Genomic DNA, 25507 nt, shown 5'->3' on the forward strand with positions numbered 1-25507 from the left:
AATTGCACTGAAAGTCGCTTTGGATAAAAGCGTCTGCCAAATGCATAAATGTAAATGTTAATAAAAACAATATTTATTATTTTTATGAAAACGTTTTTCCTAATATGAGCATTCCCAATTGCCCCCAAAGGGAGTTTTGATCGAATTTATTTACTTGGGACATATTTATGAACTTAAGCTAACTATAGTGCACATTCACAGATATATACACACACACACACACACACACACACACACACACACACACACACACACACACACACACACATTTCACAAAAAGCCATCATCCTTGTTTGAAATATGTGAGGGATGATACTACGGTGCACGTGAAGTGCAAAGCAAAACAACAATTCAGAAAACACATTGGCAATTCAGTCTAAATGGAAAGGGTAGGTACCAGATTGGCTGTGTGAATGAGTTCTAGTCCTTTCTTCAGGATTGGTTCACTGATTATATCAAAATCCATGCCAAAATTTCACTGACTGAAAAACAAAATCATTTGGAGAGTTTTCTCTCTTGGGAAAACAGTAACAAGAAACTTTACACCACAGAGTGTAAAAACAGTGAGCTGGGAAAGTTTTAGGTACAAGGTTCATCTATGGTCTCATTGTTCATCTAGTGTGTAAGGGACCATCTTAAAGTCCACAAACTGTGCTAAAACGTTGGTGGCATTCATTCATCCTGCATGTTATAACTTAAACACTGTATTTATTTTTTGTTTTTTTGTTTTTAATTAATCAAAATTCTGAAGGTTCTGGTTGCTGCCAATGGATAGATTTTCCAAGTTTATCGAATTACATGGACAATGTATTCTATCTTTTTATAAGAAACACCACTAAAATTCATCAAGATTAAATTTTTACATTACAGAGATTTTAGCAGGCCTCCTGTTGTGTGAATGACAAACTTAATTTATCTTACTAACTTAACTTTTTTTTATTAATTTTTTATAATTGAATACTGTATATGTATAATTCCACATTTTGGGAAAATCTCACCTTGAGTAAGTCAGCATATCTAATAGAGGCCTTCTACAACCTTTACAATATGAAAATAATATCTTGGTAAAATGTCAGCAATTTTTGACGAAAAATAACAAATGTTTTTTGACAATTTCGAAACAAATGTTTCTGGGTTTTGCGTTGTGTTTTCTGATTTGTTGTTATGTCTCTGAATTGTTATTTTGCCTTTGCATTTGCTATTGTGTTTTTCTCAGTAAGTTTCTCCGTTTTCTCACATAATTTGCTATAATGTGTTCATGATACAGATGTGAAGTGTTACGTGTGTATTTGAGGTGAATCATACTTCTCTCCTCTGTGGAGTTCGGAGACAGCACATTTGTCACATCTAGTGGAAACACGTTTCACATCTGCATGTTTGTATGCATGTTTCAGGTCACAGAACTGTCGTCTGAGCTCGCCGATGAGAGAAACACAGGCGAGTCTGCCTCCCAGCTACTGGAGTCTGAGACATCGGAGAGACTAAGACTAGAGAAAGAAATGAAGGATATGCAGGTACCACACACATATTTCTGAACAGAAACAGAGTTTTCACTTGATGGTTTACTGTAAGGAAACTGCTCATGCCTAAAATTTGTTTTGTTTTTCCGTAAATGCACAGACAGTGCGATTGTCCATGCAGTAGAGCATGAGGTGTATACAAATCATGTTGTCTCATATTAAAAATCTGTGTTAGCCTGACAGATGCAGTGTATGGGTGAACACAGAATGAGTGAGTGAGTGAGTGAGTATTTGTCTCTATGCCTAGTGTGTGTATGAGTTGTGTATTTTTATTTGTATAGTGCCTTTAACAACACACATTGTTGCAAATGTGTCTCTTTAAACTCAGGGTTGCCCATCTGAGCAGATGGCCTTGGTATTTCCCTGTAGAACTGAGAGCTGATGTGCTGTGTGTGTGTGTGTGTGTGTGTGTGTGTGTGTGTGTGTGTGTGTGTCCGTGTGTGCGTGTTTTTCAGGCAAAGTTTGATACTATGAAGAAGCAGATGGAGTCTATGGAAATGGAAGTATTGGAGGCACGACTTATACACACATCAGAGCTCAATTTGGAAATGGATGACGACGACACAGGTGAGTTGGTGACATCTCTTCCTGGTCAGAACACTCAAAACCTACAGTATTTAAACAACGGTTGAGAAATAGGTTCTTCCTCAAATTCAGTGCATGCAATGAAAGTATGGGAATTCGTATGCAGCCACCTTTCCATCAGTGCTGCTGGCCCTCAGCCATAGAGTTTAAATTATCAAATGTATAATGGGGTCTCAGTGAAGGGATGCCCTCATGATGACTGAGCTTAGAGCAAAGGCTCAACAATTGATGGATTTGAATGTTTAGCCAGAGGATTTTCATGGCTATCAGCTGTAGGGTGGTAAGAGGTTCCGGGTTGCTGAACATCCTCAGTGTGGCTTCTCCAGACAGATGAGAAAATAACCTGTAGCATCAAGAGCTGCTGCTCCTCATTAAGCTGTTTATATGGAAATGCTGGGGGCTCTGAGAAGTCCCAACATTCTTTCATTATCTCTCTCTCTTTTACACACACACTGTTTAATACTTCTTTTTCCATTTTTCACTTATCTCAAGTTATTCCCTCCACTATAGCTCTGCCACTCTTCCCCTGTTCTCCTTCATTTTACTTTTGCATACAATTTCTTCCTCTGTCCCTCCAGTTTCTCATCTATGTTCATGCCCAACATGTTCTCTGTAGAAGTCTTACTGTGATCATACTCAATAGGACTTTTCTCAGAATCAGTACTGTCAGAACTTTCATGAATAGGGCACAATGTTATACATATGCCAGTCAGTCGGCGGCTTGTTCTCATCTCTCACCTCAATATCATTCAGTTGATCTTAGAGGCTTAATGCTAAGTCATGAACATTAGATTTATTCTGATTTATGATGTGGTGTGAACTGGCTTCACATTTTCTGTAATCATTAAACCTATCATATATAAATGATTCAGCATTTCATTGATCTTTATTTATTTTCAGTGTCGTTGATCTTTGTGTTTTTTAATGTCTATCAAGGCATGCTAAGACAGAATATAAACTGAATAAAAAATACAATGTATGATTCTTGAATATATGACTTCAAGATAACAAATACATCAAAATTTATGTCATTTACTTTCGTAAAAAATGTCTTATCCCTGATTTTCATAAGCTTTCATCAAAATGTAATATCTCCCCACCTCTAATAAATGTTTAATTTTATGATGATGGCCAGTTGAGGGAAATTATATCAAAGGTAAAATTATATTAACCTATAGTATCATTGCCTAACATGCTGCACCCCTTTCTGATCCAATCAAATCTTGATCGATAAAATCAAGTACCATTTAATCTGGAAACATGGTGGCACAAAAAACCTTTGAGCCCTAAAGCATGCTTAAACATGTATGAATTTCATTGCATAGAAACAAAATGTCCAGTTCAGTCACCACACATTCTGTGAGCAGTGGAGCAGACCTCTGGCAAATTTAAAGAATATTCCAGAATCAATACTTTGATGTACACAAACAAGAATTTTAACTCCTCCCACTTTTTATTTAAAAAAAAATGCAACAAACTAATGGTGGAAAATTTATTATTTAAACAACTTTACAGCTCAAATAATACATACGTTTTTACAGAATAATTCATGTAAGTGCTTTTATAAAATTACAAGTGTCACATTTCTGCCTTTTTAACCCTTTCTTTCACTGTTACCTTGATTTTGCTTCTTCTTTTTTAAGAAAAGGAAGCACGAGTCATTATGTGGTAATCATCATTATGCCACAAGTGCTTTAGATTGAGCTTAACTTGTATTGAACCTGGAATATTCCTTTAATAGCAGGGGGTTGTGTGTTGGCCAAAACACAACAAGATTGCAGAGAAATTTCAGGGTTTAAACATCATATCTCTTCAGGGAATGACAACAAACAATCTGGCCCAGGTTCTCTCACCTGAGGGGTTAGAGGGTAGAGATTTAAGGTGTGATGAAAACTGACTGTGTTTGTGTAGGTGGAGAATGGAGACTCAAGTATGAGAGAGCCATCAGAGAGATCGAGTTCACTAAGAAGAGACTCAAACAAGAGTTTGATGACAAAGCAGAGGTGGAGCAGCAAAACAAGAGGCAGCTGGAGAGAAAAGTAATACACACACACACACTCAACGTAATATCACTGTTTCACACTTTGACAATAATAGCTCTGGCTTCTTTTCCACCTTGGACCTTTGCAAGCCTTTTTTCTTTATCCCATCAAACTAAGCCAAATTCCACCTTAGAGCACAGGACACACACAGACATTTTGTTCACACACAATTCCACCACCTTTATAGTTTTAAACCCTTCAAATAGGAATAGTTAGTCCTGCTCATGGAGATGTACCTTCCTGCTAGTTTAGATTCAGCTTTTATCAAATACACCTGAACCAGCTAATCATTGTCTTGTGATTTAAATGCAAATTGATGGCAAATGTGTCATAAAGAAGGCCTGGATCTGTGGTATGCATGGATAAGAATGGTCGGCTAATCAACTAGTCATCTATCATTCTGTTTTTTTGTCAACCCATCATCTAGTTGATTCTGAAAAAATATAGTTTTGCAAATCCCTTGGTCAATCTCCAGCAGCTGGAATGAAATGATGACCAGAGTCTATGATAATAATCTCTTCTTACATCACTCTTACATAATCCAATGCCTTATCCACTCAGTGTTCTGTAAAATGTATCATAAAGACATTACTTTCTCTTCACTCAAACTGCCAATATGTACCAACACAACAGCATATAATGTCTCAAATATGTATGTACTTACTGAAACTCACACATTTAGACAGGACAAGACACACTGGATAGATCTACCTGTACAGATTCACTGAGAATTTGTGTATGTGTGTTTGCATAGCTGACAGACCTGCAGGCAGACAATGAGGAGGTGCAGCGTGTGGCGCAGCAGCTGAAAAAGAAATTCCAGAGACTGACAGCAGAGCTGCAGGACACTAAACTGCACCTAGAGGGCCAGCAGAGCCGTAATCACGACCTGGAGAAGAAGCAACACAAGTGAGTTGTCCAGGAAATGAATGGAGAGAAAATGTTATTAGGCATGCACTAATATGGAATTTCTGGCCCGATAATGCTAAGCAATAATCAGTTGCACTTTGTGGTAACACTAACCAATACTTTTACTTGTGTTCTAACCTTTTTAGCTGAAGTGGCTTGCCAATTAGATCCTTTTTTTCCTAATTATTTGCTTGATATGAAATTGGGGTTTTCATTTCTTTGGCTATTTAGCCTTTTTTTATAGCTTGGTAGAGATAGACAGGGAAGTTGAGGGAACAACATCGAGATATAACCTAGGTTAGACCTGGGTCAGTTTGAGCCGACAGCTCTCATATATCAGGGGCAAATGTGCTACCCTCTGTGCCTGTGCACGTCAGAAATTAAGGCTTGCATCAAAAATGGCACCATAATGACAAAAATGCCTCAGAAATTAAATATTTTGGGGGCAAAAAAAAGCCCTCTTGATAGATATATATATATATATATATATATATATATATATATATATATATATATATATATATATATATATATATATATATATATATATATATTTTTTTTTTTAATCTGTTCTTCTTAATATTCTATTATAGTCCTAGTTATTCATATTATACATATTATATCGATATTGTTGTAATTCTACTCTCGATCTTGAACGTTTGTTTGAATTAATTCATTAAATTCATGTAATTCACATAAATGGACGAGACACAGTTTGTTTTAAAAGGTTAGCAAAAAAGGTAAAAGATGCCCCTAAAAAAAGGGGGCAAATATTGCCACTTAAAGGGATAGTTAACTCTCATCATTTACAATACTTACCCTCATGCCGTCCCAGGTGTGTGTGACTTTCTTTCTTCTGCTGAACTCAAACAAAGAATATCTCAGCTCTGTTGGACCATTCAATGCAAGTGAATGGTGGCCAGATCTTTAAAGGTCCAAAAAACAAATAAAAGCAGCATAAAAGTAATCCAGACGACAGTGGTAAAATCCATGTATTCTGAAGCGATATGATAGGTGTGGGTGAGAAACGAATCAATATTTAAGTCATGTTTTTACTTTAAATCTACACTTTCAACTGCCCTTGTATGTGCGTTTATGAGAGGACCGAGTTCTTCTTCTGTTTTTTTTTTTTTTCCCAATAGGTGGTGATATGCACGAAGAATGCAAATTGGCATAAAAACAGAAGAAGAACTCTTATTGAACATGCATATGAGGGCTGTGTGAAAGTAGATATATAGTAAAAAAAAAATCAACTTAAATATTGATCTGTTTCTCACCCATACCTATCATATCATTTCTGAAGATACGGTTTTAATCACTGGAGTCGTATGGATTACTTTTATGCTGCCTTTATGCTGCCTTGGGCTTTTTGGACTTTCAAAGTACTGTTCACCTTTAACTCTCATTGAATGGACCTATAGAGCAGAAATATTATTCCTAAAATCTTCTGTACATCGAAAGAATGTGAATTTTCAATTTTGGTTGAACTATCACCTTAATGCAAAAGTTAATTTCTGACACTGGTAATGTGTCATATCTCATTTATAGGGTGTCAGTGAGTAAAATGCAAAACACATATTTATTTTGCACGCAAAAAACAGTGAGTATTTGTAGATGAAAAGCTTCAGACAAACATGTAAGGGGGCGTTCACACAGGTCATGTTTTTGTGTTAAAAAACGGCTAGATGGAGGACAGAGGAACTGAACAGAACTCAGGGCTCTTGAAACACGTTAAACTAACCAGCTACAACTGTCAATTGTTTGGCTTCTGCTTATGTTACCACACACTGGGAAGCCCCGCCCACAATTTAAAATCTTCTTGGTTCAAAACTCTGCACTTCATAACTGTACGTTTATGCTCAAATATGTTCTTATTGGCTGTAATATTGACTCTTCACAGCATTTTCATATTCAGTGAGGAAAGCTGAAGACAAAACTTGATGTTAGAAACTTGTTCAAGTCTTGTTAGGGTGCCTTAGTAATCAGCATCCTGACTGTGCCAGTTTTGATGGGAATATCTCAAAGTTAAACCAGTACCAACAAATCCTAGAACTACCAACCTTCTCCTCTGCCAGGGAAGAGATAGCTCAAAATTAATCTGTGTGACTGTGATTATAATTTCCCTGAGGGGTGGGCTGCGAGCAAAGGAGCGGTGGTGGTTAATGCATGAAGGTGCAGCAGCTAAGCCTCTCTAGACCTTTGAGTATACAGGCGGAGACCGGGAGGCTGTGCCTGTCACTGTGCTGGAAATGTGTGAAAGTCCACTCTAAATGATCGGCCAGCTGCAGAGTAAATAATTTGATTTAGCCGAGGGGAGGGGTGCATGGAGGCTCACTGTAGGGCTCGGATTAACATGCCGAGCTGCATAAAACTAATTTACGGGATCATAACAAGGCCTCGGAGAGAGAGAAATTCAGCTTTAGATTCAGATTTTTCTCAAAAACACAGAGAGCCACACAAAGCAGAAACAAGACAAAATTATTGTGAAGCACTCAGGGATTATAAAATACAATATGCCACAAAAAGCAACAACATCTAAACCACACTCTTAATGAAGAGTCATTTACATTTACATTTATGCATTTGGCAGACGCTTTTATCCAAAGCGACTTACAGTGCACTTATTACAGGGACAATCCCCCCAGAGCAACCTGGAGTTAAGTGCCTTGCTCAAGGACACAATGGTGGTGGCTGCGGGGTTCGAACCAGCGACCTTCTGATTAACAGTTATGTGCTTTAGCCCACTATGCCACCACCACCCCCTGGAAGAGTCAATTAATGATAATCAGTTCTGGGAAAATGGAACAGTCTGAATAAACAACATAGCCATACAAAACGGAGAATTATGGAAAAGCTATTTTGAAAACGTATTCAGAGAAATTTCTCCAGAAAATCTCACCCTGACCAAAAAAACATGCAAAATAATTTGAATCTAAATGATGTCAGCTACTGCACAGGGGCTACAGCAGCACCTGGACCTACTGATAAATTATTATCTCCCAGGAAAAAGCCAGTTTACAGGAAACCTGATACATATTCACTCTGTGGAACACTGCAATAGAACACACCCTATACTATGACTCGATCTTAAAATGAGTGCTTTAGGGGGTTTTGGTCTGTCAGTGAATGCACTAAAAGAGAAAGCTAGAAGAGCATTCAATGCTATTAAGGGCAAATTTACCCAAATAGACATTCCTGTAACAATTTGGTGTAAAATCGTTTATAGTATTATTATGTCTATTGCTCTGTACATATGTGAGGTTTGTGATCCTCACAAACAGATCCTCACCACATACAGACTCGGTGATCACAGTCTGGCCAAAGAAATAGGGAGACACAGACAAACATGGCTTCCAAAGGAAGAACGAGTCTGTGCTCACTGTGACACTGGTGAGGTCCAGACAGAGATACACTTTCTCCTTCATTGTGAGAAATTGACAGTGGTGAGAGATATACTTTGACAAACTCTCAAACCTCATGCCACGGTTTTCTAGTTCAGCAGAAACAGATCAGATGCAGGTGTTACTGGGGAGGACAATCATGCATCACTTGCAGCAATTTTAAGTGCACACCCTCAGAAACCAATTGCTGCCTTAATGTACTTCATTCACAGTATTTTTATATGTTCATAATGTCTTGTTAAATACTTATTTTATTTTAGATTGTATAGTGTATATTGTTATTATAGTTTTATTTTATTCATTACCTGGCACCTTATTTTAATTCTATTTTATTGTTATTTGTTACTGTTTTATTATTATTATTTGTCTTGTCATTATCTGTTTTGTGTATTCATGTTTTGTATGTAAACACAATCATGCTAATAAAGTACTTTAAATTGAAATTGAGAGAGAGAGAGTGAGTAGGGGGAAAAGAAAGAAAAACGAATTAGAATATAAAGGAAAAGAACTGATTTGCTCCTAAGCGTCACAGCTCACCCTCCCTGCACATTGTCGCCCACTTACATGTTAACCCAATCAGAATTCTTTATTAGTAATAAATGCCTCTACTGACAAGCACGTACTATGCTTGGCTATTTTAGAAAAAGCAGGTAGGTCATATTTTAATGGTTTGGTATGGTGATTAATACTTTTTAATAAACCCTAATTTAAACTTTAGTTTAAGTTGTTCTTAACTTAAGAAGATTGTTGCAAATGGCTATAGTCCACTGCTTTTTCATCTTGGGATGCTTTCACACTAGAGCTTTGGGTTCAGAGTCGAGTCCATTTAATATCAGAGTTCAGTTTGTTTGGTTGGTGTGTAAATGATTTTCCAAACCAGGATGTCCACTGGCGAATCTAATGAACAGGTAGTCTGGGGAACGGTTAATGTTTGGTTCGCAGTTGGTATGAAAATAGACCATTAAAAATGCTAAAGTGAACATATGTTTATTGATTACTTGCATCTCTTGATCATCATCCTAGAAAGGGCAAGCATATAAAGGTACCTCTTAAAATATATTAATTGCTGTTTTCCAACACATTAGGGCCCAGATAATAAATTACAATTTCCTCTCTAAAATAATGCTTTATTTTAACATTTTATAGCATGTAGAAATCATGAAAATAACATTGAAAGATTGGGGCTTGCCTGCCTTCTCCAAAAAAAAAAAAAAAAAAAACTTTAAAAACAATTGCTGCCTAACAATTTTACTTTTACGTAGAGAAAGACTGCGAGTTGATGCCAGACTTTATAACAAATTCTCACGTCCTCTGTATTTGCAGGGACCCTTTTCTCACACATTGCTCCTCTCTCTAGCCTCTTAAATGTTTGAATCCCCCGGGACACAAAAACCTTTATAGGGCTAGAGATTAGAGATCAGCTTTTGGTGAAAGGTTAGATTCAGTACATTTCACACTGCGGTACATAGTGCTCTGTGTATTGACCATCTGATAACAGTGAAACTTTGCAGTTTTACACCGTGAACTGATCAGAGTTTCTTCTCTCCTGAGAATGAGGTTGTTGACTGGGTGTTTCATGTGTGCAGGTTTGACTCAGAGCAGACCCTGGCTCAGGAGGAGGTGCAGAGAGAGAGGAGTCTACGGGAGAAACTGAGCAGAGAGAAAGATATGCTAACCGGGGAAGTGTTCAGCCTCCGACAACAACTGGAGGTCAGCCATCTCTCTTATATCATCCTTCACTTTGATATCTCTTGCTCACAGGCTTTTCCCAGCTCTGACGTACATGTATCTGTGTGTGCTGAACCCAAGCAGTGTTGTTCTAAACAAGTTTTCCTCTGCTCTCTCAGGATAAGGATCTGGAGATATGTGCTGTCAATCTAAAGCTGGAGCAGATGGAGGTGGAGCTTCAGGATCTGAACTCGCAGGAGTCAAAGGACGAGGCCTCACTGGCCAAGGTTAAAAAGCAGCTTCGAGACCTTGAGGCAAAGGTCAAAGATCAGGAAGAAGAGCTTGATGAGCAGGCGGGCACCATTCAGATGTTGGAGCAGGTGATACACACACACACACGTTTGTATTTCTATCATGGTGAGAACTTTCAGCTGTTTTTATACAATCCCTACACCTACAAAAACTGCCTCAATGAGGGCATACAATATAGTTCAGAACAAGTGTGTAGCCAGGAAATTACTTTTGGGTGGGCCTCAATAAAAATGGATGGGCCAATTTTCTTTTTAACCACATTTTCCTAAACAGAACTGTTACCAACAAACAGTTCTTTCACACTTTTAGAAATTATTACTATTTTTAATGATAAATATTTTATAAATTACCACTTTCTCTATAAGTCAAATTATAATCTGTAATATTCTAGGGTCTAATTTGGGTCTGCCCACCCTTGGCTAGGCCACAGGTTCAGAACAAAAGAATAGTATATATTTTATTTTTGAAGCATTTTTCCAATTATGTACATCCCTGAACATCCCCAAAGGGAGGTCTTCTTTAGATTGAGCTCATTTTTATATCAAATATTGTTCCAAAGTAAAGCTTAGTAAACCCACAGATAACACGCCACATTCCAACCAGCTGTACACTTATGAGAAATACATTGTTAGGCATACATTGTATTCAGCTGGTTGAGGTTTAATGTATTATTTCTTGAAATAATGTCCATTGACCATGCATACAATTTTCACCTATCATGTATAATTTGCTAATGCTTGTAGATTCGGCTTATGTGTCAGTATGAAGAAACTCAGTATTCACCGTCTGCATACATTAACAATTATTATGAAGCATTTTATTGGTCTGCGACCATTTTGCACATTCATTTGTATGCACATAATGTGTATTTCACTATATTTCATTGCATGGATATGTGCAGAAGGTGTGAATTTGCATGCATTTAAGTGCTGATGTTGTGACCTGCAGGCCAAGCTGCGTCTGGAGATGGAGATGGAGAGACTGAGACAGACACATTCGAAAGAAATCGAGAGTAAAGATGACGAGGTGGAGGAAATCAGACAGTCCTGCAGTAAGAAGGTATGACACCTTTAACTGAGCTAACAACCTTTGGTATGTTAGCTTTGCATTGTGGGGGTGGGGGTATGTGTACGAGCAGTGGCGATAAATGATACATTTCTGGGGAGGCAAATATATAAATCAGGATTGAAAGATGAAACCAATAAAAGATTGCTGTGGGTCTAAATATAATATATAAAATAGTCGTGATAACTATTGTTGTGTTATAAACATTTCGATCACCAACTCAACACTTGTCAGTACAACAAACTAACAGAACTAATAACGCAGCACCAGTTAAAGACTTCGACCAATGCAAACATTTATAAATGAATGGAGGGCCCCATTCCATGTACAGTAACATCTACTCACCTCACACAGTATGTGCAGATGAACTCCATCCTCCATTAGTTCATTGAATTTTTCACATGCTTTTAGATCTTCCAATGCATTTTATTCCATCTTTGGCATATTTTGAAAGTTTCTCTTCACTTGTTGCGTCAACAATAAACAGGCTTGGTGAAGTGTAAACATGATACTGAAAGCTGATTGGCTTGAATGGTAACTTCTGATAATGATTGTTCTGACCAGCTGCCACTGTGTACAAGCTGCTTATAAATACACATACAATTAATTTCTGTAGTACATGATTGATTTTATTGGTCATTAATTAGAGATATGTAATATAAAGTAGTCAAAAAAGTTAACTTTCAAATAAATATTACCCGATTTTTGTTTGTTGTTGTTTTTCTTTTTAAAACCTTAGGGCAAGTTAGAGTTTCTGGGTATTCATGTATGATTCATTACTTTATGTTCTATGTTTCACATGTGCAAAGTGAACATAAGGCCTTTTCTTTTATTGTTGTAGATCACCTGCTAACTCGAACACCGATTAAGCGTCCACAGAATGCTTAAGTTCAGTTTTAGAAGTGCAAATATTCTGTTGAAAATATGTTGGGTTTTTATGCAGAGCTCGTTTTAACTATCATACAACATAAATAAACAAGACATATTAGGCCATGTGTTGAAAAAAAAAATCTTATTCGGCACTGTTCAGAGCATTAAGCTCTTGTTGGAGAAGGCGGCTGGGCATTTGTGGAGTGTCTTTGCCGTGGAGGTGCAGATAAGTTGAACTCATTGAGTTTTGTTTTGATGTATATATAATTCATGGGGCTGCTATTTTATTTTCATCACGTATGGTTCACCTTTCCCTCCTCTCCACTAAACCAATCAAGCTGCCAGTACAGTGCATCCCATAATTACCCTCCTTCTCATGACCAACTCTCTAGATTGACACTTGAAGATGCTTAGAAGCATCTAAAGACACATTTCAGGAATGTGTTTATGTGTGTGAAATGATGCTATATAATTGGATTGACTCTTCTGAGCAGACCCACATCTCAAAGTCCTCCATGTTGTTTTTTTATGATGGTCGTGCGTGCGTGTGCGTGCGTGCGTGTGCGTGCGTGTGTGTGCGTGCGTGTGCGTGCGTGTGTGTGCGTGTGTGTGTGTGTGTGTGTGTGTGTGTGTGTGTGTGTGTAGCTCAAGCAAATGGAGATGCAGCTGGAGGAGGAGTATGAAGACAAGCAGAAGGTCTTGCGGGAGAGGAGAGATCTGGAAGCTAAGCTGATGAGTGCTCAGGAGCAGGTACAGCACTCAACCCCACACACACACATGCTGAGCCTTATCTGTCATACTGTAGGCCAAGTACAGCTATATTTGCTTTTTCTTAAGGAACGTTACAACTACTAATAGGTTACAATTTTTCCTTTTAGCAAAAGGAACTTTTCTATATGAAAACACATATAGCAAATATTGTATCTTTAATACTGTTTCAAATGTTAAAATATGTAACTTAGGAATTTTGCTCATTAAATACAGCATGCACACATTTGTATGTTTAAACAAAAGTTGTTTAAAACTGTAATTTTTCATAACAATATACATTATTGCATGCAAATAAAAATTGCACCATTTAAAAGAAAAATTGCTCCATAAAGTGCTAAAGTGAAACAATAATAATAATAATAATAAAAAACATAATTTGTGTCAATATCATTTAAGAAGCAAAATCTAAAAATATGGGGTCTTTACCTCAATTACATTTCCTATATGAGCAAAATTTCACTTAGAAAATGGGTATGGCGAAATGCTGTATTCTAATTTACCTGCCGACTGTTATATACAATCCTATAAACATTTTTGGATAGTGGGGTTTGGATCTTTTTTGAAAGTGACAATTATTAAATTCAACCGAAATCATCATTTATGCCTGTAGTGTCTCCAGTTAAGTTTTTGAATGTGTAGGGTATTTTAAAAAGTACACAAAGCATCACTGTGTTTGGTGTATTTCAGGTGAGCCACAGTGATGTGGAGACAGAGAAGCGTTTGAGGAAAGACCTGAAGCGCACAAAGGCCTTGCTGGCTGATGCTCAGATAATGTTGGATCACCTGAAGAACAACGCTCCAAGCAAGAGAGAGATCACGCAGCTCAAAAACCAGGTCTGATCTCTGTTCCTCAGCTTCCCTGGGGTCTGCTGTTAAAGACATCTGTGGCAGGGCAGATGCAGAATCACGACCCGGCCCGGCCTCCGCCCTGCCACAACATCATACGTCATGTCCAGTATTAAAAATTAAACCTCACAAATTGTTTGTAAAAGTGCTTAATTTATTGTATGTGTGTGCTTCACAGCTTGAGGAGTCTGAGTTCACATGTGCAGCTGCAGTCAAAGCCAGAAAGTCTATGGAAGTGGAGATTGAAGACCTTCATGTCCAAATGGATGACATCTCCAAATCCAAGCAGGCGGTAAATGTAAACCCTAGCCAGGGGTCTCATGCATATTTTTTATTTATCTATTTTTTGAACAGAGACATGTTAGTCTAGTGGTACAGTATTTGTTTAGCCTGCAAGGGTGAGAATTTCTTAATAAACCAAGCAAAGTCACCATGCGTTTTCATGGAATGTCATAGAAAGAGCAGCTTTAACTCATTTTCCAAGTTTTGAGCATCATGTGGATTGGTAGATGATGACAGAATGTTCAGTTTAAAGCATATGATTTGTAAAAGGTGATATTCAGAAGTCAAATGGACTGACCAAATTTAGTCATGTGAATGTGTATTTTTGCCACAGCATTTAAGAGAAACCCATTTTTTTTGTACATACAATATATATTTACAAGTTGCATTCGAAAGACTCAAAAACGTTTGCACAGGCATAATGCATATTACCCTGTCTGTCTTTGAAAGAGGATCAGAGGCTGTATTTTTTGCTTCTTTTACTTAAGATTCAGTGCAAGATCATCTCACAAACACACACCACACCACCTGTCTTCATCCACCTTCAGTGGCAGCCAGGATGTCATTTCAATCATTTACCGCAGGGAAATTATTTCCGTCCATAATGGCACGTTTCCGATCTGGGAACTAATATGAACAGGATGTATCACTGTGAAATACATTACTCTTTAATAATTCTGTCATTGGTTCATTATTATTTAATCATTGGGACAATTGGGTAATTGTGTCCTCCCTGTAGCTTGTTATGAAGAAATATCAGGAGAGATGGAGGCAGCCAAATTTTGCAGATGCCGTTTCCCTGAAACTGCCTCCATATTGTTGTTGCTGCTTATTATATTTGCTCAGCTCTCTGGAGCAGGAGACACTGACTAGAAGCTTGCAGTGAATGTTTTAATTTTCTTGAAAGCTGCAGCCATGCCGATGCATTGTTCTGGTGAATTGGTGTTTTTTGTCACATTTGTTTTGGGTATAGCTAATCCTAATCTTTTCTGTATATTGTCATATTGATTAGCAGGACCATGATAAATGGTCTGGTCATTATCTCCTCTGATTAGCTAAAGGATCTGTCTCTCGTCCCCCCTGAGAGATCAAGGATTTCCACTAGAGGATTAGAAGGTGACACAGGTTTGAAACAGTGACCTGCCAGAGAGTGTTTAAAGGTGCAGGACTTTACAGATCTATATCAGTGGAATTTGTTTTTTTTTCAAGTTTATATATTTTTTTACTCTTTTGAAATATAAAATTGTACTATATAGACATACTCTTAACACCTGCGATGCAAACCTTTCTCCCCAATCCACCCACCCTGGCAGAAATGTAATCACCACTGTGTGTAAATTCAATGATTTTGTTATCTTCTTTAGATGTCGCTTAAACCAAATGTGTTTTTGCATCTGTCTGCGCTGATTTTTAGAAGTTTTCTTAAGTAAACAAATGCTAGACAGATGTCTTGGCATACTACAACACCTCATGCAGGAGCGTCAGTTTTTAGATGTCACGTTAACCCTCTGGGGTCTGAGGGTGTTTTGGGCCCTGGAGAAGTTTTGCCATGCCTTGAGATTTGTGCTTTTTTCAGTTGCTTAAAAACACATTAATGGCTAATGTCTGATAACACTGTATTCAGCACAAACTGGGCTACAATAATATGTGAGCAACATGTGTGTGTACAAGTTTGTATTTTTGAGAAAATAACATTTATGTGTGTTTTTTTTAAATAAGTAATTGAAATAAGGTAATATAACACATACTAAACATTTGTCCACAAGACTTTTGAGAACTAGATCTTGTAGTGTAGAGATTTTGCTACAAAATTATGTGAAACCCATCCTGATCACTCATTCATACAAAACAATATAGTAATTTAACTTTTGTAAGACACTTTTAGTATTAGAAAGGTCATATGCGAGGAGGCGTGAATGATCATAAGTATTGATTGTAATTCACACTTGAGGAGACAAAGACCCCTCCCCAGGGCCTATCAATGAGGAATGTGACAGAAAGACTTGATGATCAAAATCAAGTTTTAAGTTAAAAGAAGTAATCTGACTATATATTTTCTTTACATAAAGACTTTCCTTAATTTTAGACCTACACTACCTTTTAAAAGTTTAAGTATCTTCTGCTCACCAAGACTAACTTTATTTGATCCAAAATACAGTTAAAACATTGATATTGTGAACTTTTTTTACAATTTAAAAGAACAATTTATAGTGCAGATAGTCTCAGCACATTACCATATGAATAGCGCCCTCTGCCTGTGGTGTGATCACATTAGGGATAATTAGCTGAGCCAGGAGAAACTGTACATCACTTTGTTTCATACAGATTGCATTGCAGGAGAATATTTGTTTTAAATTTGAATTGTTTCATTTTAAGCTTTCTTTAGACATATGTTTCATGTTTGTGTGATAAGTATTCGTGGAGTTTCAGTTCATTTTTGTGACGTGTTTCAGAAATATGCTTGTGAACACGGAGACTGCTGTAAGCTCACCCTTTTTATTTTCTTTATTTTACAAAAGCACAAGGTTTTGTTGTTATTGTGAGGGTACACAAATAAAAGTAGACCTTTATAATCTCTAATGATGCCTTACATTTATCTGTATGCCCCAAAATGACAGAGTATTTTAAGATGTTTCCTCTGTAATTACGAAAAAATCCAGCAGGATACGCCGGCGCATATCAATAACAGCACCGTAGCAATAACAGTCATATTAATTTTACGTTTCAAAGAGAGAATGGAATATGGTCACGTAAAACTAAACAAAAATGTTTTACAAATTTGAAGGGAAAAAGTAAATGGTAAAAAAGTTGCAAATATCCCCTTTGATATTACTGTGTTCTGATTAAGAGTGTAAAATATGTTGTTTTTACAGCTCTTTAAGACAATGTGGTCTTGCTTCATTACTCAGAGATGATAGATTGAAAGTTCTGAGGGGAAAACTTTAAATTGTTCTCTTTCCTTTCTTTGATGTCTGGCTGTGGTAATTGTATTTTAAAGATTTTTTTTTGTCAGTCTTTGAAAATCTTGTTTCTGTTTGTGACTCATTTTTTACACATGGGGATTTGAGCTGCTAGAAGAGCAGACGGCGAAACAAATTCAGTCTAAGAAAGAATCAATAAACAGATCATTGTGAAATGCCAATTTGCAGCAATTAAAGTGTCTCTCTTGACTGAAAATGAATGGGTGTGGACCCATTAAGTGTGCCTGTTTTCCACATGGGAAAAACCAAATTACCTCTGTGATCATATTTGTTCAAAATGTATTTCATTTCCTGCTTTTATGCTTACAAACTAATTAGTAATATTTGATGTCTACATTTATTGCTTTTATTACTACATTTCAAAGTTACTCCTCATAGATTAGCGAAGTGAATTGTTGAAGTAATTATTATTGAATGGAATTAGACCTCTGATACTGTGTGACAGAGCAGGCAGTGAAGTGTTAGTCTCTAATTGGGAGAGCTTTAATTGTGAAGAACTGCACTGTGTTCTGTGTTCTGATGGATTTATACAATCGAGCAGCTACTGTTTAGTAAAATGGTGACAAGAAAATGATCTCTCTTGGGAATAAAAGGGGTTGGGTTTTGTTTTAAGCTAAAAATGAAAGCTGAATTCAGAGCAGTGGCCAAATGTTTAGCTGCACATGGTTCAAATATATCAAACGGGTGCTAATATGAGAGGTACAAGTCTGGCATCATGTCTTGATCCCATTCCTCTATGCCCCACCAATATCCTGCAACATTCTGCTGTATGTATCATTAACAATAGCAAAAAAATTTGAATTCATTCTAATTGAATATGAAATATACAGCATACTTAACGTAAATCATTATTTACCTTCTAAATGCATGTTCCTGACATTCCTATTAATTAATGTTCCTATTAATTGTTATTAAATAATAAAATAATGTTTGTCTTTGTAATATTTCATTGAAAATAATAACTTGCTCCACCTCTGAAATTACTTTCCTTTCTGACTAATGCCTCTTATTTTAATCCCTCTCCTCAAACCACATGACTCTTTTTATGTAAGGTTGCGATGTAACGGCCCCTTTTAAAAATGGCCACGATAAAATCAAGTTCCTGCAAGATTTTATGTTGTTTTATTATTTCATTCAAATAAATCAGATTAAGGCTGTACAATATACTGCAAAAAGCATGTTGACTGAACACATATTTCCATTAAAGACTATTTTTATTTCTTGTACAGATTTACTTTATTTCAATATGCATGTTCATGTGATTTAATGCTGCTGTTTGGTTCTCTCATGCAGCTTGAGGAGCAGCTGAGTCGTTTGCAAAGGGAGAAGAATGACCTGCAGTCTCGTATGGAGGAGGACCAGGAGGACATGAACGAACTCATGAAGAAACACAAAGCCGCTGTTGCCCAGGTAACTCTCTCCAGCGATCAGGCTTGTCACAGTGCTGTACAGAGACTCTCCCACGTCTGTAAACAATCACAAACACAGTACAAAATATACACAGCCTCTGCACCATCCTCATTTCAAGAATAAGACACCTCACAGATATACAGCTTTATCTTATTTTTTTGAAAGCTTACATGTGCATAGATTTTTTTCGAAAGTGAGAGTGTTTGCAACACTTAGAATAAACATTTTTAATAGCTTTATTAATTTTGGTAAATTATTTTATAAGTATACTGATGTTAATTAGTTCATGTTAATTCATAAATAATTAACTGATGTTACACATACATTCATTACATTATTTACACATATCTGACATTTCACAGTATTATTCATTGCTTTTTCTGAGCAACATGCTTCCATCATGCAAATCAAATTCTCAGTGTCAAATGTGTACAAATAAAACCTGGACCACTTTGTGTTTTTCTCTTTTGATTGGTTGCACATGCGGCTCACAAAGTGTCATTAGAGTGATTGCCATTTATTTCATTGTGTGGGTTGATTGCTATTATGAGTGTTTTAAACACAGCATTGTTACAGCAGCGATGTAGAGTTGAGTGATGTGTCTCCACAGACCCTATGTAAACAAATCCTCTCTAGCGGAACAGTGCGATTCCCATGGGTTTACTTCACCAGCTCTATGCTACTTTTACAGGAGCACCGCGCAGGTTTTCAAATGCTTTACATCAGTCACATTCATACTTGATGCATTCAGACTATCTCACAGTCTCCTCTCTCTTTGCTCCATTTCATTCACGCTTCTTTTAACATGCCATTTATTGCTGCCGTTTTTCCATTAACAGACCATCAGATTGCTTGTCTGTCAATGGCTAAATGGTTTGCCATGTGCCAAAAGATATATCACTGAAATAATATGCCATCATAGTGCATATCGTCCACTTCTACAGTATTCGCTGTAGGCTGCATGCCGTTTTTTTGTATACAGGACTGTATGCAGCCATAAAATGTAGGATACTATGCTGTCGTCACATGATTTGAGGCTTTGAATTACAGGATGAACACATTTAAAAACAATTCAATGGAAGTTGTTGTGAAAATACAATGTCATCCCAATATTTAATTCATACAGAAAATGTGCACATATTTGCACACCATTGTCACGTAAGTTGAATTACAGGATATTCAAATTTTTAGAAGATGAAATGGAAGACGTTGAATGGTGTACCGAAAATTGTGGTGAATATAGAATGTCATCCGAATAATATACAGAAAATGCATACGCTTGCACACAGTTTACCTTATTAATGAAACACGAGCAGAGCAAATGTGCATGTAAATCGTATGTGAAACCTTTCTTTTATAAATTGTCCCAATGAAATCAAGTTTCTTTAGAGTTAACTCTCCATATATCCCAAAATGTCTTTCAAATATATTTAAAAAAAATACTTGGGTGGAACTATGGTACAGTGATGGTATCAGATGGTAATACCAATGCCATATATATACAGTATAAACACTCAGTGACCACTTTATTTGGAACACCTGTACACCTACTTCACGCAATGGTCACACTTTATATTAGGTGGCCTTAACTACTATGTACTAACATTAAATACATATAAGACTATGTATTTACTGTGTTACTACATGTCGTTCTGCAAAATTCCCACATTTGCTGCTACTTAGGTTGAGGTGCAGGTAGGTTTAGGAGTAAGGTTAGGGTTAGGATAAGGGGTTAGAATTAGGTTTTGGGGTAAGGATGAGGTTAGGGGTTAAGTTAGCAGTGTAACTACAAATGTAATTACAATGCAACAACATGTATGTACATAGTAAGTACCTTGTATCAAATGGTTAAGTACATAGTAGTTAAGGCTACCTAATATAAAGTGGGTCCCATACGTTTATCTAATTAGCCAATTATGTGGTGGCAGTACATTGCATAAAATCATGCAGAAGCTGGTCTGGGGTTCAGTTAATGTTCTCATCAACCATCAGAATGGTGAATTGTTTTTATCTGATACACATTTGGTGTTCACAGGCTCACAAAAACTGGACAGTTAAAGACGGGAAAAACAGCCTGGTCTGATGAACCTAGATTTCTGCTGAGATGCACAGATTGTAGGCCCATTTCAGCCTCAGCTTTCTGTTATTGGCTGACAGAAGTGGAACCTGACGTGGTCTTCTGCTGTTATAGCCCATCTGCCTCAAAGTTCGACGTGTTGTGTTTTCTGAGATGCTATTCTGGTCACTACAATTGTACAGAGTTGGTATCTAAGTTACCATAGCCTTTCTGTCAGTCTTCTTGGCTGATTAGATAATCGCATGAAAAAGTAGGTGTACAGGTGTTCCATATAAAGTGGTCAGTTAGTGTCTATTATGGTTGAAGAATTACCATACTATGTACCATGATATTTATATTGAACTCCAAGCTACGTCAAAGAATACCATGGTACTGTCTACCATGATACATGTCCAACAAGCATAATACCATGTCCAAATGGTACAATGATCCTTTTTGGTACTTTTTGCTAGGGAAAGCAACATTGTAGAATATTATTTAGAATATATCTGGTTTTTTGATATTGTTGTATTGTTTGAGTAATTTCAGCCAGATTTAAATTTCAGAATGATGCTTGTGGAAGACAGACTCTGACCCTTCTGGTGTGTTTTCTTCTGCAGTCCTCACAGAACTTGGCCCAGATCAGTGACCTACAGGCTCAGCTGGAGGAGACCATGAAGGAGAAACAGGATGTGCAGGAGAAGGTAAGTTCGCTCCGTAGAGATCTGGCTTCAACAGAGCCAGTGCTGTTGAAGTCAGCACTGGCTCTTCATTTTCTCAGTACAGCCTGAGAAAAGTGGATTGAATAAATAAAGTGTAGTTAAACTTAGGCAAGGATCAGTGTTTACTAATTGCTCCTGTTATCCTGCTGGTATATTTAGTAGTTTTTTGTACTTAAACGACAATTAATTATCCAACAATTAAGTAGAACTCAGCTCCTTTATTGTCTCATTTCTGCTTAAAGTAAGATAGGGTGAGGACATTAGAGATTTGTGTCTCCCAGTTGCACTGCACAGTGACAATTTTGAGATAATAAGACTCCTCTCTTAACAAATGCTTTTCATGAGATTGAAATCAGATTCCGCCTCTGCATTTAACTGTTTCATAAGATAAGACTTGGCTACTCTTAGCATTTGACTTCCTTGAGATCAAGATCAGAGTCTGACCTTTTGAGCATTTTACTTTTTCACGAAGAACACAAACAGACTCTGTCTTCTCAGCATTGAACTCTTGAATGAGATCAAGACCAGAATTTAAATATGATCAGACTAGTGCAGGTAGCTCAGTGAGTATTGACGCTGACTACCACCCCTGGAGTCGCAAGTTCGAATCCTGGGCATGCTGAGTGACTTCAGCCAGATCTCCCAAGCAACCAAATTGTCCCAGTTACTAGAGAGGGTATAGTCACTTGGGGTAACCACCTCGTGGTTGCAAATTATTGGTTCTCTCTCTAAATAGGGCGCGTGGTAAGTTGTTCGTGGATTGAGGAGAGTAGCATGAGCCTCCACATGCTGTGAGTCTCCGCGGTGTCATGCACAGCGAGCCACATGATAAAATGCACGGATTGACTGTCTAAGAAATGGAGGCAACTGAGACTTGTCCTCCGCCACCTGGATTGAGGTGAGTAACCACGCCACCACGAGGACCTACTAGGTAGTGGGAATGGGTCATTCCAAATTGGGGAGAAAAGGGAATACAAAAAAATTACCAGTCTCTGCCCCTCTCAGCAGTTTACTCTTTATAGGCTCTTTTAATTTTTATTACTGGCCAGGGTACAGAGAGGGATCTGTATGACGGCAAACGGCTGACAATTAATTTATTCCAGCATGCGTTGCAGAGATGCAGCGGTTATGGGACAAGACTTTTTCATTAAAGGTTACTCTACACTGGATGTGCATGAAATGGAGGATCTGAGGATTTCCTGCCCCCCTCCATTCGAAATATCAAACTCTGCCCCTCTCAGCAGTTGACTCTTTTTATGAGGATATTTTAAGGGTTGATAAGGAAGGTGCTCATTAATTTATTCACTGTAGTTCAAAATCTTCAAGCATTTTTACGTACATGGTCTCTGCCCCAAATTGTTGACTATACATCCATTCCAAATTATTGTTCTACACTGTAGGGAACAGATTTGTTTAATAGGAACAATTATATCTGTCCACTAGTGAATACCGTGGCAGTCATTATTCTCAGCACAGAATATTTTACCTCATTAAAATAACTGAGGCTTTATGTTTCATGGAAAAGAGAAATTCAGAGGCATAGAGATGGGTTTTTTGAATAATGGATTTGAATCCTGTGTAATTGAGTGTCTGAATCTGTATTCTGGTCTGGATGGGATTGGACTTTGCTGTTGATGTCTAGCGCCAGAACTGGATTAAAGGCTGATAAACGACGTCAGTAAAGTCACCCTGTGGTGTTAAGGGGCTTTGTCTCTTCGAGTCATAGCTCTTCAAATAACACATTTATATTTAGGCATTCAAGTTAGTATTTCCATAAAATACAAATTACTGTTGTTTCCTCTTTGTTACTGTGTAGGGTAGGGCAGTATGACCATATTTTATATCAAGGTGTAAGTCATTTTATATCATGGTAATGGTATATATTTCAATTTAGTTATTTTTGCAGAAATTACTACCCCAAAATACCTATTTTTTGACAATGCACTAAGTACTTGGCAAAATGAAAAGTTTTATTTTGAGTTAAAAACAAAGGACTCCGAACATATGATCGGAAGAATTGCATTTGTAGCAATTGTCATATAGCCTATTGCGCATACCTTTGACCACAAATCAGATGAATTATATTTTTGCATGTTTTGTATGCTGTGTTCACTGGAAGCACCCTTCTAGAATATCGCATATATTAGTCTATTGCATATAATAGTATACACTGATCAGTCACAACATTAAAACCACCTGCCTAATATTGTGTAGGTCCCCCTCGTGCCACCAAAACAGCATCAACCCATATCTAAGAATAACATTCTGAGATGATATTCTTCTCACCACAAATTACAGATCGATTATCTGAGTTACCATAGACTTTGTCAGTTTGAACCGGTCTGGCCATTCTCTGTTGAACTCTCTCATCAATGAGGTGTTTTCATCCACAGTACCCACACATAGCTTACCACTTGCCCCAATGAGATCGAGGACCACTAATCGCGACTACGATGAGGTTACCTCATGTGACTGTACCCTCCCTAGCAACTGGGTCAATTTGGTTACTTAGGAGACCTGGCTGGAGTCACTCAGCACACCCTGGATTCGAACTCGCAACTCCAGGGGTGGTAGTCAGCGTCAATACTCACTGAGATACCCAGGCTCCCCTCATAATTCTTATTTAACAATATCAAAACATTTTTCTTACACAATATAAACTGATCTTTATACATGAAAATATATCACTGCCCTTTTAGTTTTTTGGAAGAGGGTCCCTTGGTGGTCCTTGGAATCAAAGAGTTTGAAAACCCCTGGTCTATATAATGGTGTGTATTAGGCTACGTCCACAATACTTTTACATTTACATTTACTCATTTGGCAGATGCTTTTATCCAAAGTGACTTAAAAAAGAGGAATACATTACAAGTGAATCAACTTAAGGAGACAGTGGTATGAAAAGTGCCATATTACAAAGTTTCACTAGCATCAGTCTAGTAGTATTCAAGACAGATTAAAGTGCAACAAGAATTTTTTTAATGTTTTATTGACTGGTCCATTGACTGCTGGACCAGACAACATTCCTGGCAGAGTGCTCCAAGGATGTGCAGACCAGCTAGCAGATGTTCTTACCGACATCTTCAACATCTCTCTGAGCAGCGCCGTCGTTCCAACGTGCTTCAAGGCCACCACCGTCATCCCCATGCCAAAGAAGTCTTCAGTGCCCTGCCTCAACGACTACCGTCCCGTCGCACTTACACCCATCATCATGAAGTGCTTCGAGAGGCTCGTCATGAGGCACATAAAGAGCCAGCTGCCCCCCTCACTAGACCCACTGCAGTTTGCATATCCTTCAAACCGTTCAACGGACGATGCCATCGCCACAACCCTCCATCTGGCCCTCACCCACCTAGACAATAAGGACTCATACGTTCGAATGCTGTTCATAGATTTCAGCTCAGCATTCAACACAATCATTCCCCAGCACCTGATTGGAAAGCTGAACCTGCTGGGCCTGGACACCTCCCTCTGCAACTGGATCCTGGACTTCCTGACTGGGAGACCTCAGTCAGTCCGGATCGGGAACAGCATCTCCACCACCACCACACTGAGCACTGGGGCCCCCCAGGGCTGTGTGCTCAGTCCACTGCTGTTCACTCTGCTGACTCACGATTGTGCAGCAATGCACAGCTCGAACCACATCGTCAAGTTCGCCGATGACACGACAGTGGTGGGTCTCATCAGCAAGAACGACGAGTCAGCATACAGAGAGGAGGTGCAGCGGCTAACAGACTGGTGTAGAGCCAACAATCTGTCTCTGAATGTGGACAAAATTAAAGAGATGGTTGTTGACTTTAGGAGAGCACAAGGTGAACACACTCCGCTGAACATCGACGGCTCCTCTGTGGAGATCGTCAAGAGCACCAAATTCCTTGGTGTTCACCTGGCGGAGAACCTCACCTGGTCCCTCAACACCAGCTCTATCACCAAGAAAGCCCAGCAACGTCTCTACTTTCTTTGAAGGCTGAGGAAAGCACATCTCCCACCCACCATCCTCACTACATTCTATAGAGGGGCTATTGAGAGCATCCTGAGCAGCTGCAACACTGCCTGGTTTGGGAGTTGCA

The 25507-nt window shown here is 38.0% G+C and overlaps 1 protein-coding gene across 1 annotated transcript in view; it reads left to right on the top strand.

Annotated features, from left to right (window-relative positions):
• The window catches only part of LOC127631765 (unconventional myosin-XVIIIa-like), a 161964-nt gene that overhangs the window by 112007 nt on the left and 24450 nt on the right, over positions 1-25507 (top strand). Inside the window, exons 25-36 of the mRNA XM_052110072.1 lie at positions 1395-1514; positions 1976-2087; positions 4017-4144; positions 4902-5056; positions 10044-10167; positions 10305-10505; positions 11386-11496; positions 13018-13122; positions 13831-13977; positions 14168-14281; positions 18546-18662; positions 21339-21422. Of these exons, the coding sequence (XP_051966032.1) occupies positions 1395-1514; positions 1976-2087; positions 4017-4144; positions 4902-5056; positions 10044-10167; positions 10305-10505; positions 11386-11496; positions 13018-13122; positions 13831-13977; positions 14168-14281; positions 18546-18662; positions 21339-21422 (1518 nt within the window). The remainder of the gene's footprint in view (positions 1-1394; positions 1515-1975; positions 2088-4016; positions 4145-4901; positions 5057-10043; positions 10168-10304; positions 10506-11385; positions 11497-13017; positions 13123-13830; positions 13978-14167; positions 14282-18545; positions 18663-21338; positions 21423-25507) is intronic.

This window comes from Xyrauchen texanus, chromosome 38, assembly GCF_025860055.1.
Source record: "Xyrauchen texanus isolate HMW12.3.18 chromosome 38, RBS_HiC_50CHRs, whole genome shotgun sequence".
In the NCBI taxonomy this organism is placed as follows: domain Eukaryota; kingdom Metazoa; phylum Chordata; class Actinopteri; order Cypriniformes; family Catostomidae; genus Xyrauchen; species Xyrauchen texanus.